Genomic DNA, 17,787 nt, shown 5'->3' on the forward strand with positions numbered 1-17,787 from the left:
GTAAACAACAGGACGTTACTGGTAAACAGGACGTTATTGGTAAACAACAGGACTTTACTGGTAAACAACAGGACGTTACTGGTAAACAACAGGACGTTACTGGTAAACAACAGGACGTTACTGGTAAACAACAGGACGTTACTGGTAAACAGGACGTTACTGGTAAACAACAGGACGTTACTGGTAACCAACAGGACTTTACTGGTAAACAGGACTTTACTGGTAAACAACGGGACTTTACTGGTAACCAACAGGACGTTACTGGTAACCAACAGGACTTTACTGGTAAACAACGGGACTTTACTGGTAACCAACAGGACTTTACTGGTAAACAACAGGACGTTACTGGTAAACAGGACGTTACTGGTAAACAACAGGACTTTACTGGTAAACAACAGGACGTTACTGGTAAACAACAGGACGTTACTGGTAAACAGGATGTTACTGGTAAACAACAGGACGTTACTGGTAAACAACAGGACTTTACTGGTAAACAACAGGACGTTACTGGTAAACAGGATGTTACTGGTAAACAACAGGACGTTACTGGTAAACAACAGGACTTTACTGGTAAACAACAGGACGTTACTGGTAAACAACAGGACGTTACTGGTAAACAGGACTTTACTGGTAAACAACAGGACGTTATTGGTAAACAACAGGACGTTACTGGTAAACAACAGGACATTACTGGTAAACAACAGGACTTTACTGGTAAACAACAGGACTTTACTGGTAAACAACAGGACATTACTGGTAAACAGGACTTTACTGGTAAACAACAGGACGTTACTGGTAAACAGGACTTTACTGGTAAACAACAGGACGTTATTGGTAAGCAACAGGACGTTATTGGTAAGCAACAGGACGTTACTGGTAAACAACAGGACGTTACTGGTAAACAACAGGACTTTACTGGTAAACAACAGGACGTTACTGGTAAACAGGACGTTATTGGTAAACAACAGGACTTTACTGGTAAACAACAGGACGTTACTGGTAAACAACAGGACTTTACTGGTAAACAACAGGACGTTACTGGTAAACAGGACGTTATTGGTAAACAACAGGACGTTACTGGTAAACAGGACGTTACTGGTAAACAACAGGACGTTACTGGTAAACAGGACGTTACTGGTAAACAACAGGACGTTACTGGTAAACAACAGGACGTTACTGGTAAACAACAGGACTTTACTGGTAAACAACAGGACGTTACTGGTAAACAACAGGACGTTACTGGTAAACAGGACGTTACTGGTAAACAACAGGACGTTATTGGTAAACAACAGGACGTTACTGGTAAACAACAGGACGTTACTGGTAAACAACAGGACGTTACTGGTAAACAGGACGTTACTGGTAAACAACAGGACGTTACTGGTAAACAACAGGACGTTACTGGTAAACAGGACGTTACTGGTAAACAACAGGACGTTACTGGTAAACAGGATGTTACTGGTAAACAACAGGACGTTACTGGTAAACAACAGGACTTTACTGGTAACCAACAGGACGTTACTGGTAAACAACAGGACTTTACTGGTAAACAGGACGTTACTGGTAAACAACAGGACGTTACTGGTAAACAGGACGTTACTGGTAAACAGGACGTTACTGGTAAACAACAGGACGTTACTGGTAAACAACAGGACGTTACTGGTAAACAACAGGACTTTACTGGTAAACAACAGGACGTTACTGGTAAACAACAGGACGTTATTGGTAAACAACAGGACGTTACTGGTAAACAACAGGACGTTACTGGTAAACAGGATGTTACTGGTAAACAACAGGACGTTACTGGTAAACAACAGGACTTTACTGGTAAACAACAGGACGTTACTGGTAAACAACAGGACGTTACTGGTAAACAGGACTTTACTGGTAAACAACAGGACGTTATTGGTAAACAACAGGACGTTACTGGTAAACAACAGGACTTTACTGGTAAACAACAGGACATTACTGGTAAACAGGACTTTACTGGTAAACAACAGGACGTTACTGGTAAACAGGACTTTACTGGTAAACAACAGGACGTTATTGGTAAACAACAGGACGTTACTGGTAAACAACAGGACGTTACTGGTAAACAACAGGACTTTACTGGTAAACAACAGGACGTTACTGGTAAACAACAGGACGTTACTGGTAAACAGGACGTTATTGGTAAACAACAGGACTTTACTGGTAAACAACAGGACGTTACTGGTAAACAGGACGTTACTGGTAAACAACAGGACGTTACTGGTAAACAACAGGACGTTACTGGTAAACAACAGGACGTTACTGGTAAACAGGACTTTACTGGTAAACAACAGGACGTTACTGGTAAACAACAGGACGTTACTGGTAAACAACAGGACTTTACTGGTAAACAACAGGACGTTACTGGTAAACAGGACGTTACTGGTAAACAACAGGACGTTATTGGTAAACAACAGGACGTTACTGGTAAACAACAGGACTTTACTGGTAAACAACAGGACGTTACTGGTAAACAGGACGTTATTGGTAAACAACAGGACTTTACTGGTAAACAACAGGACTTTACTGGTAAACAACGGGACTTTACTGGTAACCAACAGGACTTTACTGGTAAACAGGACGTTATTGGTAAACAACAGGACTTTACTGGTAAACAACAGGACTTTACTGGTAACCAACAGGACGTTACTGGTAAACAACAGGACTTTACTGGTAAACAGGACTTTACTGGTAAACAGGACGTTACTGGTAACCAACAGGACGTTACTGGTAAACAGGACGATACTGGTAAACAGGACGTTACTGGTAAACAACAGGACGTTACTGGTAAACAACAGGACGTTACTGGTAAACAACAGGACGTTATTGGTAAACAACAGGACGTTACTGGTAAACAACAGGACTTTACTGGTAAACAACAGGACGTTACTGGTAAACAGGACTTTACTGGTAAACAACAGGACGTTATTGGTAAACAACAGGACGTTACTGGTAAACAACAGGACTTTACTGGTAAACAACAGGACGTTACTGGTAAACAGGACTTTACTGGTAAACAACAGGACTTTACTGGTAAACAGGACTTTACTGGTAAACAACAGGACATTATTGGTAAACAACAGGACTTTACTGGTAAACAACAGGACGTTACTGGTAAACAACAGGACTTTACTGGTAAACAACAGGACGTTACTGGTAAACAGGACTTTACTGGTAAACAGGACGTTATTGGTAAACAACAGGACGTTACTGGTAAACAGGACGTTACTGGTAAACAGGACGTTACTGGTAAACAACAGGACGTTACTGGTAAACAGGACGTTACTGGTAAACAACAGGACGTTACTGGTAAACAGGACGTTACTGGTAAACAACAGGACGTTACTGGTAAACAACAGGACGTTACTGGTAAACAGGACTTTACTGGTAAACAGGACGTTATTGGTAAACAGGACTTTACTGGTAAACAGGACGTTATTGGTAAACAACAGGACGTTACTGGTAAACAACAGGACGTTACTGGTAAACAGGACTTTACTGGTAAACAACAGGACGTTACTGGTAAACAGGACGTTATTGGTAAACAGGACTTTACTGGTAAACAACAGGACGTTACTGGTAAACAGGACGTTACTGGTAAACAACAGGACTTTACTGGTAAACAACAGGACGTTACTGGTAAACAACAGGACGTTACTGGTAAACAGGACTTTACTGGTAAACAACAGGACGTTACTGGTAAACAGGACGTTATTGGTAAACAACAGGACTTTACTGGTAAACAACAGGACTTTACTGGTAAACAACAGGACGTTACTGGTAAACAACAGGACGTTACTGGTAAACAGGACTTTACTGGTAAACAACAGGACTTTACTGGTAACCAACAGGACGTTACTGGTAAACAACAGGACGTTACTGGTAAACAACAGGACTTTACTGGTAAACAGACGTTACTGGTAAAAAGGATTTTACTGGTAAACAACAGGACGTTACTGGTAAACAACAGGACGTTACTGGTAAACAGGACGTTATTGGTAAACAACAGGACTTTACTGGTAAACAGGACGTTACTGGTAAACAACAGGACTTTACTGGTAAACAACAGGACGTTACTGGTAAACAGGACTTTACTGGTAAACAGGATGTTCCTGGTAAACAGGACTTTCCTGGTAAACAGGATGTTCCTGGTAAACAACAGGACTTTACTGGTAAACAACAGGACGTTACTGGTAAACAACAGGACGTTACTGGTAAACAACAGGACTTTACTGGTAAACAGGACATTATTGGTAAACAGGACTTTACTGGTAAACAGGACTTTACTGGTAAACAACAGGACGTTACTGGTAAACAACAGGACGTTACTGGTAAACAACAGGACGTTACTGGTAAACAACAGGACATTACTGGTAAACAGGACGTTACTGGTAAACAGGACGTTACTGGTAAACAACAGGACGTTACTGGTAAACAGGACGTTACTGGTAAACAGGACTTTACTGGTAAACAGGACGTTATTGGTAAACAACAGGACTTTACTGGTAAACAACAGGACGTTACTGGTAAACAACAGGACGTTACTGGTAAACAGGACTTCACTGGTAAACAGGACGTTACTGGTAAACAACAGGACTTTATTGGTAAACAACAGGATGTTACTGGTAAACAACAGGACTTTACTGGTAAACAGGACTTTACTGGTAAACAACAGGACGTTACTGGTAAACAGGACTTTACTGGTAAACAGGACTTTACTGGTAAACAACAGGACTTTACTGGTAAACAACAGGACTTTACTGGTAAACAGGACGTTACTGGTAAACAGGACTTTCCTGGTAAACAGGATGTTCCTGGTAAACAACAGGATGTTCCTGGTAAACAACAGGACTTTACTGGTAAACAACAGGACGTTACTGGTAAACAACAGGACGTTACTGGTAAACAGGACTTTACTGGTAAACAGGACTTTACTGGTAAACAGGACGTTACTGGTAAACAACAGGACTTTACTGGTAAACAACAGGACGTTACTGGTAAACAGGACGTTACTGGTAAAAAACAGGACGTTACTGGTAAACAGGACTTTACTGGTAAACAGGACGTTATTGGTAAACAACAGGACTTTACTGGTAAACAACAGGACGTTACTGGTAAACAACAGGACGTTACTGGTAAACAGGACTTCACTGGTAAACAGGACGTTACTGGTAAACAACAGGATGTTACTGGTAAACAACAGGACTTTACTGGTAAACAGGACTTTACTGGTAAACAACAGGACGTTACTGGTAAACAACAGGACGTTACTGGTAAACAGGACTTTACTGGTAAACAACAGGACTTTACTGGTAAACAGGACGTTACTGGTAAACAACAGGACTTTACTGGTAAACAGGATGTTACTGGTAAACAGGACTTTACTGGTAAACAGGTGTAACCTGTGGCTCAATTTCAAGATTTAATTTCTAATGTCTAAAATGTTGTCTCCAGATTCGGCTATGGAGCTCAAGTCGTGTGTGAAAAAACACAAAATGAAGTTGAAGTTAAGGGCTTTTACTGAACATAAAAATAAATCAAGTAAACATATTGTGGCACCATGAATGCCCGTGACAAAATAATAATAAAAACTGTCCACACCAATTTACCATCAAATGCAATGCAAGTCTTTTATTTCCCAATACCAGAGGTTTTAGTTCAATCGGTATCGTCGTCTCCCCACTTCCCTCTTGTGGGCTTCTGTCCTGTCTTTTATCTGCCACGTCGGGTGGTGATTGGTTGCCGGCCCGTGCCTCCAATCACCCCAGGTGTTTTCACTTTGTCGTCTGGCTGTCGGTGTTCCGTTGGCTCCCTCTCTGGGCAGTGGAAGTACAGGAACAGTCGGTATTTCCATCCCTTACTTCCCTCGTGGTCTCGTCCGTGGCTGGCTGCCACACACCCCTCCTCAGCTCCAACCGGGAGGGCGGCGCCCATCCCCAAAGGCGTCTCTCCGGGACATGGCATCCAGCGTTCCATGCGGCCCCGGACCTGTGGGACGGAGAAGGCAAAGGATTGAAGGGACAGGAACCAGCGAGTGACCCTGGCATTAGTTTCTTTGTTCCTTGACATCCAGACGAGAGGGCGTGGTCCGTGACAAGGGTGAAGTGCCCCAACAAATAATATTTAACTCTTCCAACGCCCATTTAATGGCTAAACATTCTTTCTCGATCGTCGAGTAGTTTTGTTCTCGGGTAGCAGTTTTCTGCTGATATACGTAATGGGTGTTCCTCCTTCTTGCAGCTGTGATAGAACGGCCCACCCCTGTTTCGATCGTCTGTCTGGACGATGAGGGTTTGGAGAAATCGGGGTCACCAACACTGGTCCTGAGCAGAGCGCCTCTTTGAGCTCTTGGAATGCCTTCTCCGTCTCTTCTGTCCACAGGATCCGTCGGCCAGCCGGCTCCTGGTGAGGTCCGTGAGGGTGCTGCGAGGGAGGAGAAATGGGACAAACCCGGTAATAGCTGGTGAGCCCCACCTAGGAGCCTGATTCGCACCTGCTTTTTGGTTTGGGGCGGGGCCAGTTTCGTATCGCCGACCTTGCCTGCCTGGGGTTTGACGCATCCACGCCCTATTGTAAACCCCAGGTAATCTGCGTCCCGAAGGCCGAGGCGACACTTCTTGGGGTTGGCGGTCAGCCCGGCCCCTCTCAGGGCTCTCAGCACGGCGGTGACCTGCTGGAGATGGGTCCCCCACTCCTCCCCATGGATGACAATATCATCTATGTAGGCTGCTGCATATTTCTGGTGGGGCCGGAGGGTCCATCAGCCTCTGGAAGGTGGCCGGGGCTCCATGTAGGCCAAACGGGAGCATTAGGTAGTGGAACAACCCGTCGGGGCTGATGAAGGCGGTCTTCTCCCGGGCCGCTGGCGCCAGGGTACCTGCCAGTACCCTTGGTCAGGTCTAGGGTGGTGATATATCGGCTGGTCCCCAGCCGCCGATCAACTCGTCCACCCTAGGCATGGGGTATGCGTCGAACTTGGATATCAGGTTTAGTTGCCGGAAATCATTACAGAACCTGAGGGTTCCGTCTGTTTTGGGACCAGCACAATGGGGCAACTCCACTCACATAGGGGCTCTTCGATGATCCCATTCTGTAACATCGTTTTAACCTCTTGCCGCACGGCTTCTCTACGGGCCTCCGGATTCGTGGGGCCTCAGCTTTACCTTCTTCCCGGGCTCGGTAATGATGTGATGTTCCAGAAGGTTGGTATGGCCGGCTTCCGTAGAGAACACATCTCTATGGCGGTCGATCAGCTCTCGGAGGTCCTGGCGTTGTCTCTCGGATAGCTGCTCGCCCATAGGTACCACTACGGCCTCCGTTTTTGACGGGCCTGGTGGGAGAGATACAGCACACACAGCCTCCCGGGCGACCCATTTTTTTAACAAATTGATGTGATATACCTTCTCTGGTGGTCTTCGCCCGGGCTGCCTAATGCGGTAGTTGACCTCTCCCACCTTTCGATCACCTCGTAGGGGCCGTGCCATTTGGCCAGGAACTTGCACTCCGAGGTGGGCACCAGCACCAACACTCTGTCTCCGGCGCCGAACACCCGGGGCTGTGCGCTCCTGTTGTAGACACGGGCTTGGGCGGCCTGGGCGGCCTCCATGTGTTCTCTTACCACGGGCCATATAGTGGCCATTCTCTCCTGTACCTCCTCCACGTGTTCCACCAGGGTCCGATGGGGTGAGGGTTGTTGCTCCCAGGCTTCTTTGGCCAGGTCTAGGAGTCCTCTGGGTTGTCTCCCGTATAGCAGCTCGAAGGGAGAAAATCCTGTGGAAGCCTGGGGCACCTCACGAATGGCAAACATTAGGTGTGGTAAGAGCTGATCCCAATTCCTTCCGTCCGCGTCGATAACTTTCCTCAACATCTGTTTCAGGGTCTGGTTGAAGCGCTCTACCAGCCCGTCAGTCTGAGGGTGGTATACTGACGTTCTCAACTGGGTAATGTTCATGACTCGCATAGGTCTTTCATGATTCGGGACATGAAGGGGTGCCTTGGTCTGTTAATATTTCCTCGGGATGCCTACCCGTGAAAACATTAGCATTAGCTCATGAGCTATTCCTTGGAGGCCATGGTGCGTGGGGAATTGCTTGGTACCTGGTGGCGTAGTCTAGGACTACTAGGATGTATTGGTGTCCTCGGCACTTTTTGGCAGTGGCCCGACCAGGTCCATCCCTATTCGACTAAACGGTACGGCAATTATAGGCAAGGGGACTAGGGGGTCGCGGTGATGGGGTCTGGGTGCCACCTGTTGGCACTCGGGACAGCTCCGGCAGTACTCTTCTACGGCTTTCTTTATGCCTGGCCAGTAAAACCTGGCTTTAATCCTCTCTAGGGTTTCTCTACTCCTAGGTGGGCTCGAGCTGGTGAGTGTGAGCTAAGCGCAGCACCGTGGGGATAAATGGCCGTGGTACTAACAACAAGTCACTAGTTCCGGAGGCTTTCCGGACAACCTGGTATAATAATGCATTTTTAATGGCAAAGTGAGGATATACACGTTGTCTCACCCTTGACGAGTCGCCCGTCGATCACAGAGACTTGCTGCAGAGCGCTGGTGAGGTTGACATCCTCGAGCTGGGCAGAGCCGAATCTCCCGGCTAGAGGCTCAGCCCTTGGGCCCACGTCGGTGTCGTTGTTGAAGGGGAACATGTCCCATTGGTCGGCTTCCTCTCTGCTGGGAAGCGTCTGCCTCTTCCTCGAGGGGGTTCCTTTCCCCTTCCCTCGTCTCCCCCGGTCCCTCTTCCTCTTCCGCCACTACCTCCCCGGTGCTGGACTCTCCTTCTGAGATGGGGTCGGTGGAGCCTTGGGGGTCGACGTCCTGCACCGCACAGAGGCGGGTGCCGAGTGGCGCTGCCTGGGAGGCGGGGCCGAGGCCCCTCGGCCTTTCCATGCCCTCCCCTGGCCAGGCGCAGCCACAGCTGTCTGAAGAGGGGGAAGTCCCGCCCGATGAGCACGGCTACTGGTAGGCCTGGTACGACCCCGGCGGTGCCCGAGTATGTTCCCTTTATTGTTTTTAACGTGATGTTTGTAGTGGGGTACTGACGGTGCTCGCCATGTATACACGTGACACTCAGTGTGTCTTCCAGGAGAGGGGTCTGGGCGAACTCCGGTCGCACCAGCGTCACCACGCTTCCGGAATCTATCAGGGCGATGGCGTCTCGCCCGTTAGCGGTGACCGGAGTCGAGGGTGAGTCCCCCGTCTCTTCTGCCCAGCCTGTGGTTAGTAACCCATAGGGTCGTCCGGCGGGTTTCTCGCTGGTGGCCGAGACCATGTGCACATCACCCTTCTGGGGACAGTTCCAGGCGATGTGGCCTCCCTCCCCGCACTCGTAACACCTTCGGTGGTCGGGGTTGGTGGGGGGCCGTCTCCATGGTGTTTCCTGTGTAGGTCTCACGACGGGCCCCTCCTCGGGCTGTCGCTTCTTGGGGCGTGGGGCTTCTGTATTCCCAGCCGTCCACTGCGCAGTACTCCTGGGCGGCCTGGTACCCTTCCAGCAGATCCACCAGCTGGTCCACGCTCTGGGATTCTGTTGACACACCAATTTCTTGGCGTCGTGGGAAGTGACCTCATGAATCGGTCCATGATGATCCGTTCGATGGGAGTGAGGGTTTTTGGCTCTGAGATCAGCCAAGCATTGGTAAGCCTCACTAGCTCATGCATCTGTGCTCGAGGGGTGACTGTGGGGTCGAATACCCACTCGTGGTAACGCTGGGCTCGGGTGATCAGTGTAAACCCATGGCGTTTCAAAATTTCCCGTTTTAGGGTGTCAAAAGTGGTAAGGGGGTCAGTGGCTACGTCCTGGTAGGTGGTCTGCGCTATGCCTGACAAAAATGGGCTAATCAGTCCTACCCATTGGTCGATAGGCCACTCTTCTCTGACCGCGGTCCTCTCAAAGGTTAGCAGGAAGACCTCAATGTCATCCCGGGGTCTGCTTGGTGAGGAAGCGTGCGGGGTGGACCCGGCGGTCCCTCTCATAGCCAGCCTGCTCCTCCTGGGCTTCGTAACGCTCCGTGAGTTGGGTCCGCAGAAGCTCGGTGGTTTGCTGCTGCACCAGCAGGGTCTGGTCGTGGCGCGTCTGCTGCTGTTGATTGTTAACTATGAGCTGTTGATTGTTAGCCACGAGTTGTGCAATCAGCGCCGTTAAATCCTTTGATTCCATTGTAGTTGGGGGGGTTTAATCATTATCTTCAGTCAGAATGCGAAACCCGCATTCTCCACCATATGTGGCACCCGGTGGGTGCCCGTGACTGAGAAATAATAATTAAACTGTCCACACCCAATTACCATCAAATGCAAAGTCTTTTATTTCCCAATACCAGAGGTTTTAGTTCAATCGGCGATCGTCGTCTCCCCACTTCCCTCTTGTGGGCTTCTGTCCTGTCTTTTATCTGCCACGTACGGGTGGTGATTGGTTGCCGCCCGTGCCTCCAATCACCCCAGGTGTTTTCACTTTTGTCGTCTGGCTGTCGGTGTTCCGTTGGCTCCCTCTCTGGGCCGCAGTGGGGAAGTACAGGGAACAGTCGGTATTTCCCATCCCTTACTTCCCCTCGTGGTCTCGTCCGTGGCTGGCTGCCACAATATGTATAATGAAAAGAAATTTTCAGTGGGCATTGTATTCATCCATCTCGTGGGTAGCTCGCCATCTTCCTCGGCTACAAAGTTGGTATCTCAAAAACCTGACCTGTACACAAGGTCACAAAACAGTTGATTCAAAACACAAACAAATGTTAACAGCAGTAACCAAAAGCGCTGACAGTCAGGGAAATACAAAAGAAAGGATAAAACCATGTCATATAACAAAATGGAGGTCTAACATTTACACACAATATTCTCAGCACATTGCACAGTCTACAACACAAAATTAACTTCAAAGTAATGGAGGTAAACTCTCGCTGCACTCACCGCTGTCTGCACCCACACGAAAACAGGAAGTGACCTCCCTTGACCCGGATATTTATCAGGACTCGGGTCCTGGATGGGCCAATTAAAAGTCTTTCCTCCCTGAGCCAATCAGTGGGTTACACAGGACTTTACTGTCGACGGTCTTCATCGTGTTCTGACATGTGACCCGCCGTGAGCTCATGACCACGGACGTGTTCATAGGTCCAGCAGCCGCTCCACGGGATCCACGAGAACACACTCCCCTCAGCGCTGCTCAAATAGTTCATTTCAATAACTCAGAGGGCAAATTATGAACTTGTATTATTTCACAAAAGAGCCCAAAAACTTTTTGGAATCTTAAGTAATCTTTTCTTTTTCTCTCATTAATAATTTCAGTAACTTCCTATTCCTCTGGTGAAACCAACCACACGGCTTTTTGTACATGAAGTCGTTCAGACTCGAGTCCACTGAACGAGTGCTTATTAAATATAATAATAATAATAATAATCATTTATTTTATATAGCGCTTCTCAAGGCACCCGAAGTCGCTTTACAGAGTCCAGTAGTCACACACAGTCGTCCCGGTGGTGGTGAGCTACATCAGGAGCCACAGCTACTGACCGACAGGGCAGACTGACGGAAGCGTGGCAGCCAATCAGCGCCTACGGCCCCTCCCACAATCAGCGCCTACGGCCCCTCCACCAATCAGCGCCTACGGCCCCTCCCCCAATCAGCGCCTACGGCCCCTCCACCAATCAGCGCCTACGGCCCCTTCCCCAATCAGCGCCTACGGCCCCTACCCCAATCAGCGCCTACGGCCCCTCCCCCAATCAGCGCCTACGGCCTCCCCAATCAGCGCCTCGGGCCCTCCCCCAATCAGCGCCTACGGCCCCTCCCCAATCAGCGCCTACGGCCCCTACCCCAATCAGCGCCTACGGCCCCTCCCCCAATCAGCGCCTACAGCCCCTCCCCCACCACCAACATTCATTCACATCCATATGATGCGGTGCATGTCTTTATGATGGTGGGAAACCGGAGTACCCGGAGTACCCAGAGTAAACCCACGCAGGCACGAGGAGAACATGAGGAGACCACGAGGAGACCACCAGGAGAACATGAGGAGAACACGAGGAGAATACCAGAACATGAGGAGAACACCAGGAGAACATGAAGAGAACACCAGGAGAACACCAGGAGAACACCAGAACATGCTCCACACAGAATTCGAACCCAGGGCCTTCTTGCTGTGAGGCGACGGTGCTAACCACTGAGCCACCGTGCGAAACTATATAAATTAGGGCTGTCAATTGATTTTAAAAAATTAACTAATTAATCGCACATTTTGAAATTGCGATTAATTAATCGCGCTTAAAAGTTTTTTCCTTCTTTTTAAAGACAAAACTTCACACAGAGCTGTGTTTTCAAAGAGGCTCCTACCTATAAAGTGCCAGCGAGGTATTTAATATCATGGATGATAAATTGTTTCTTCAGTGAAACATCAGATTAGTAAAAAAAAAGAAGTATATTGAGACCCCATTGGTCCTGTCATCTTTACCACTGAACAGCAGAACCAGTGGCCTTGGGAACTGACTGACATTCACATATGTCACGTTCACCCTCTGGAGGCTGGGGGCATTTTATACATTTTACAAAATAAATTAAATTCACCGTTTAAAGTCTTTTGCATGTGACACACCCCCACGTGTTATACATCAAACATTCCAGAACAATCTCAGCTCTATTCAATGAGGCTCATTGTCCTCAAGCCGTGTTCTCTGCTCTCTGACTGACAGGCTGCTAAATGAGCCTCACCTGTGAGGTGGGAGGTCCTTTGTGATTTACTGAGTGTTCATTGGTTGTTTTTTTCCCGAAATGTTGAGACAAACGGATTGACCAATCACGGTGAAGGTTTCGTGTGTCGAGTTCTTTCCGCGCCGCGTCCCCCGACACGTCGCCCCTCCGTTCCTCTGTGTATCAGAGGGGGAGACGGGAGGAAGGAGGAGCAGGAGGAAACCCGACTGATTCATCCACGACTTTAAACTGATTTATGCTCCTTATTTTCGCGGAGAAATAATTGTTTTAAAAACGGAAAGTGTCAAACCGTACTGCCGCGGTTTAAAAAAATAAAAAAAGTTGCGTTAAAATATTTTAGTGCGTTAACGCGGCCAAATTAATCGCATAGATTAACGCTGACAGCCCTAATATAAATATATAAATATAATTATGAAAAGTGTCAAATGGAAGTAAAACGATCAGAAGCGATGCTGCCACTCCTCTGGTCTGTCCACGCTCCTCTTGTCATTGATAAAACCTGGAGCACAGACCACAGACCACTGACTACAAACCAGACCACTGATTAGACCACAGACTCGACCACAGACCAGACCACTGACTACAGACTCGACCACAGACCACTGACTACAGACTCGACCACAGACCACTGACTACAGACCAGACCACAGACTCGACCACAGACCACTGACTACAGACCAGACCACTGACTAGACCACAGACTCGACCACTGACTAGACCACAGACTCGACCACTGACTAGACCACAGACTAGACCACAGACCACTGACTAGACCACTGACTACAGACCAGACCACAGATTACAGACCAGACCACTGACTACAGACCACAGACTAGACCACAGATTACAGACCAGACCACTGACTACAGACCAGACCAGAGATTACAGACCAGACCACTGACTACAGACCAGACCACTGACTACAGACCAGACCACTGACTACAGACCACAGACTAGACCACTGACTACAGACCAGACCACATATTACAGACCTGACCACAGACCAGACTACAGACCTCTGACCACTGACCGGACCACAGACGACCTGCATGGGGTCCCCCCCCACATGTCGACACATTAACTGGAGAAATGTAAAGAATATATATTCTAGTTTAGCATAGCCTAGTATTGTTTGCATAAATGTTATGTGGAAAGTGGAAAATCACTGTGGAAGGTTTGAAACTCTAGCAGGGCAGTCCAGCGCCTGAACTGATCAAAGAAGATAACAGTGACACACGAAAGAACTTTATGCACCAACGCTCACCCTAGATTTGAATAGAACAAAGCAACACTCATGCTCACATGAACAGGAGAGCAACAGAGACAACTACTGAGCGCAGATAAGATAAGGAAAGGTCCAGCTTTGACAATTAATATCCGGATTCAACCACAGCCCACTCTCACACACACACACACACCTACACTGGCCCTTTGTAAATATCCTGGGAACGACCTTCTCGCCACAGCGCATCCCACCTAGGAAGAGATAAGACTATCTTAGAAAACTCCCCAGCTCAGTCAAGGAAGCTACATGTGAATTCCATCTTCCTTTCTCACACTTTCACAACATATGCACTCATTGGCAGACGAGAAGAACCAATGAAGGAGCGACAACGGCGGAAGCAGAGGAACAAGAGCCAATGAGAAAACCCCACCCCCTTATCTCCTGACCAATCAGAACTGGTCCTTTCGGCTATTTAAAATGGCTGCACACTCTGAACCGTGGTCTTCTCTCCAGCGCTGGGGCCACTGGTCCCAGCTGAGGAGGGGGTTCCATGCATGATGTCTACTTGTATCCTGATTTCTGAATAAAACGCTAATAAATGTAACGTAGAAGTCTACCGCTCTATTTCTTCCAGTGAGTGTCGTCCAGATGGTGTGTCGCTGTCCAAACTCCAACAGAAACATCTGTAGAACATGGGAAGGAGTTCTTTCCATGTCTTCATATCTCAGAGGTCTCTCAGGACACGGACCCCAAGAGTCCAGTACTCACCTCGTCTGTGGGGTGTCAGTTGTTCCCTGCAGTAACAGACGCAGCAGTTTGAGCTGGATGGCGTCTGATCGGCGTCTGATCGGCGTCTGCGTGGCGTCTGATCGGCGTCTGCGTGGCGTCTGATCGGCGTCTGGGTGGCGTCTGCGTGGCGTCTGATCGGCGTCTGGGTGGCGTCTGATCGGCGTCTGGGTGGCGTCTGATCGGCGTCTGGGTGGCGTTTGATCGGCGTCTGGGTGGCGTCTGAGGCTCTACTGCAGCCTCAGATCCAGAGCGTCCTCCAGACCTCTTTAGTGGTTGTGGGCAGTTTGGTTTCCAGCGGCTCGTATTTCAGGTGATATCTTAATTAGCACCCGCAGTGCCCTGTGATTGCTCCTTCATTCTCTCTATTGAGTTTCTATACCAACAGCTTGCGTTACCATGGTTACGCTGGAAAACATTGACATTCAAGCTATTCACTCAGTGAGTTGGGAGACTTAAATCACGAGGCCACCTGAAACTCAGTGAGGGATGCAGGGCGTAGGTCACCCAGAGAGCCGCCAGCAGGTGTCAAACACTGGAGCTTTATTCTTTATGAGAGACAACAACAACAACTACAGCAGAACAGTAAACAACACTCTGAGAGATGAGAGGCCTTGTGTTGGTACTTCTCCAGTGGTGAACGCCCATTGACTGACACCTGGAGGCTGTACCTGCACGTGTTTCCAGGTGTTTACTGTGTGTGTGTGTGTGGGGGGCAACATGACGTCTGCCCACACAGGAGCTGCACATCAGGAACAACTCAGGAGTTCATTTGACCCGATGGACGTGATGTCAGCGTGGCGGCTCAGGTGGAACATGTGTATTGTTGAGCTCCTCAGAACATCTGCTCCACACCTGAAGTGTGCCGACTACCATCTACTATAGAAATACACTGAGTATGGAACAGGACGCCATGGAAACCCACCGGAACATATCCGTACTGTTCCTTTAAGAAGACTGGATTACAGACGGGTACTACAGGTGGCATCACAAAGAGAATAGAAGGGGAGTTACATGAAGTGATGGACACAGGGCGGGTGATAGGGTATAGGTCTAACATGGACAGGTCGAAGGTGAAGCCAGTGACCACAGGTTGACCTTTGACCTCAGTGAGAGGAGTAAGAGTCACAAGGTCACAGTTACTGTAGTCTGGCCTTACATTGCTAGCAGCAGGCTGTGTGTAGCACCAATGTAATGTGTGAGGTGAGGGGTCACAGTGATGCCTTCAGGGTCTCGGTGCCCTACAGGACTGGCAGCAGGCCTTCCTGTAGTACCAGTGGGAACACAGTTTCACCTTCAGCACCAGGGCGCAGTTGGCTGTTGGCTTGTCTTGGCAGGAGTCTTCTAGAACGACGGCCGCTGCTGGAGACACCAGAGAGGAGGAAACATGTTGGACATGGACTCGGAGGATCCTCCACTGACGTGTAGCTGTTGCTTCTGTACCCGGTGCTGCTGTGGGACAGCTCTGGGCCTCACAGCTCTGTCTGGCCTCTGGCCTGTGGGCGGAGTTGCAGCTGTGGCCCCTGGTTACTACCTCCTGTCCTTGGTAACACTTCACTTCCCGAACCTGGACGCCCCTCCCACAGGTCTTACTGCACTGAGGGGGCATTGCTCTGCTTATTATTGGTGATCAGCTGGCCTACAGGACACCACGTCATGCACAGGATGCGTATGAAGGTGCATGAAGGTGTACAGGTGGCCCCGTGGTGGGAGCCCCCGTGGTTATGCGTTACAGACCTGAGACCAGGCCGTGGTGAACCACTTGGAGCAGGGTCTCTGGAAGCAGGAGGAGCTGGTCTCTGGTGCGTTGGTGTCGTCACAGCTGCCGTCTGGGAACTCTTTGAACACGCCGGCCTGCAGGCCCACACACACCACCGCACGCCGGCGCACGCCGCGGCCGCAGGTAGCGTTACACTGCAACGCAGCAAGAGAACAGCACTGACTTCTGGTCTGGAAGAAGTCAGAGTCCCCACCAGCCCAAATGAGATGCGGCAAAGAAGACTTTAAACCTGCTGCCATTCCTGTTCCACCCAGTGGGGGGCGCAGTCTCTGTCGCCACAGGGGTAGATGGCCAGCGGGCGCAGCAGCTGGTCACATTGGTCCTCTGACATCACCACCCCACCTGACGACCGGCACGTCACCGCACGCACCATCCTCCCCTCTCCACACACCCCGGAGCACTGACACACACACACACACACGTCACAGTGTGTGACGGGTGAAGCCGTGCTGAGCGTGGCGGTCACTCACCGGTCCCCAGTCAGAAACTGTCCATCTCCTGTCACAGGGCGGGCCTTCACAATCCTGACTTTCTATTGGCTGAGAAGACTTGTTACAGAGGCTCATTTCCATGGAACAACGGACCTCCCGAGTGCGGACACCCCGAGAGCCACAACGGGCCGAGCACTAACACACAAACACACACAGACACACACATGCATGAAGTACACACAAAGAACATCCATCTTGCAAAGACCGGTACAGTTTCAATTTAAATTACACGTGGCGTGGTGCTTTACCTCGGACCACTCGGACACCTCCCACTGGGGTCCACAGCTGTGGCCGAGGCAGACCTTCCTATTGGCTGGCTTGTGAAGGTCATGTGACAGACAAAGTGAATCGTAGACGGATGAGTCCAGACCGGGCGACAGCATCTTCCAGCAGCGCACAGTCCGGTATTGAACACCCTCGGCACAGGTCCGAGAGCACTCGCTCCACCCACTGGTCTCCCATCTGAGGAGGTAAGGACGGCCTTTAACACCATGTCAGCAACAGGGTGTGAACCGGTTCACATTCCTACTCCTGTTCCGACATGGGAGGGCATTCTAGTTTCTCTCCTTCTTTGCCATTTCAAAAGAAACTGCCAAAGTGTGGAGCGGTTCTCTCCGGCAGTACCTTGGAGGACATTCCTTCCCGGTGCAGAACTCGTGTGTGGGCTCAGGTCTGGTCACCGAGTCACAGGAACTGTCGTCCACCTCAGTGCCGTCGTATCGGACGCAAAGGGCATAGCTGGTGGTGATACCTGTAAACATATGGACACACAAGGTGAACA

The 17,787-nt window shown here is 49.4% G+C and overlaps 1 protein-coding gene across 11 annotated transcripts in view; it reads right to left on the reverse strand.

Annotated features, from left to right (window-relative positions):
* Nucleotides 1-15,257: 15,257 nt before the first annotated feature.
* Nucleotides 15,258-17,787, reverse strand: part of si:ch211-267e7.3 (ADAMTS-like protein 2) — a 62,000-nt gene continuing 59,470 nt past the window's right edge. For 8 of the 11 annotated variants that reach the window (XM_056424153.1, XM_056424158.1, XM_056424157.1 and 5 more), the window contains 6 exons: nucleotides 17,631-17,757; nucleotides 17,255-17,468; nucleotides 16,986-17,141; nucleotides 16,745-16,915; nucleotides 16,473-16,649; nucleotides 15,258-16,332 (listed from right to left, as the gene is read on the reverse strand). In XM_056424153.1, coding sequence (XP_056280128.1) covers nucleotides 15,961-16,332; nucleotides 16,473-16,649; nucleotides 16,745-16,915; nucleotides 16,986-17,141; nucleotides 17,255-17,468; nucleotides 17,631-17,757 — 1,217 coding nt within the window. In that variant the 3' untranslated portion in view covers nucleotides 15,258-15,960. Of the gene's footprint in view, nucleotides 16,375-16,472; nucleotides 16,650-16,744; nucleotides 16,916-16,985; nucleotides 17,142-17,254; nucleotides 17,469-17,630; nucleotides 17,758-17,787 lie in introns of all 11 variants that reach the window. The other 3 variants (XM_056424155.1, XM_056424160.1, XM_056424159.1) reach the window with 3 other exon arrangements.

Source organism: Pseudoliparis swirei, chromosome 9 (assembly GCF_029220125.1).
Source record: "Pseudoliparis swirei isolate HS2019 ecotype Mariana Trench chromosome 9, NWPU_hadal_v1, whole genome shotgun sequence".
NCBI classification, from domain to species: domain Eukaryota; kingdom Metazoa; phylum Chordata; class Actinopteri; order Perciformes; family Liparidae; genus Pseudoliparis; species Pseudoliparis swirei.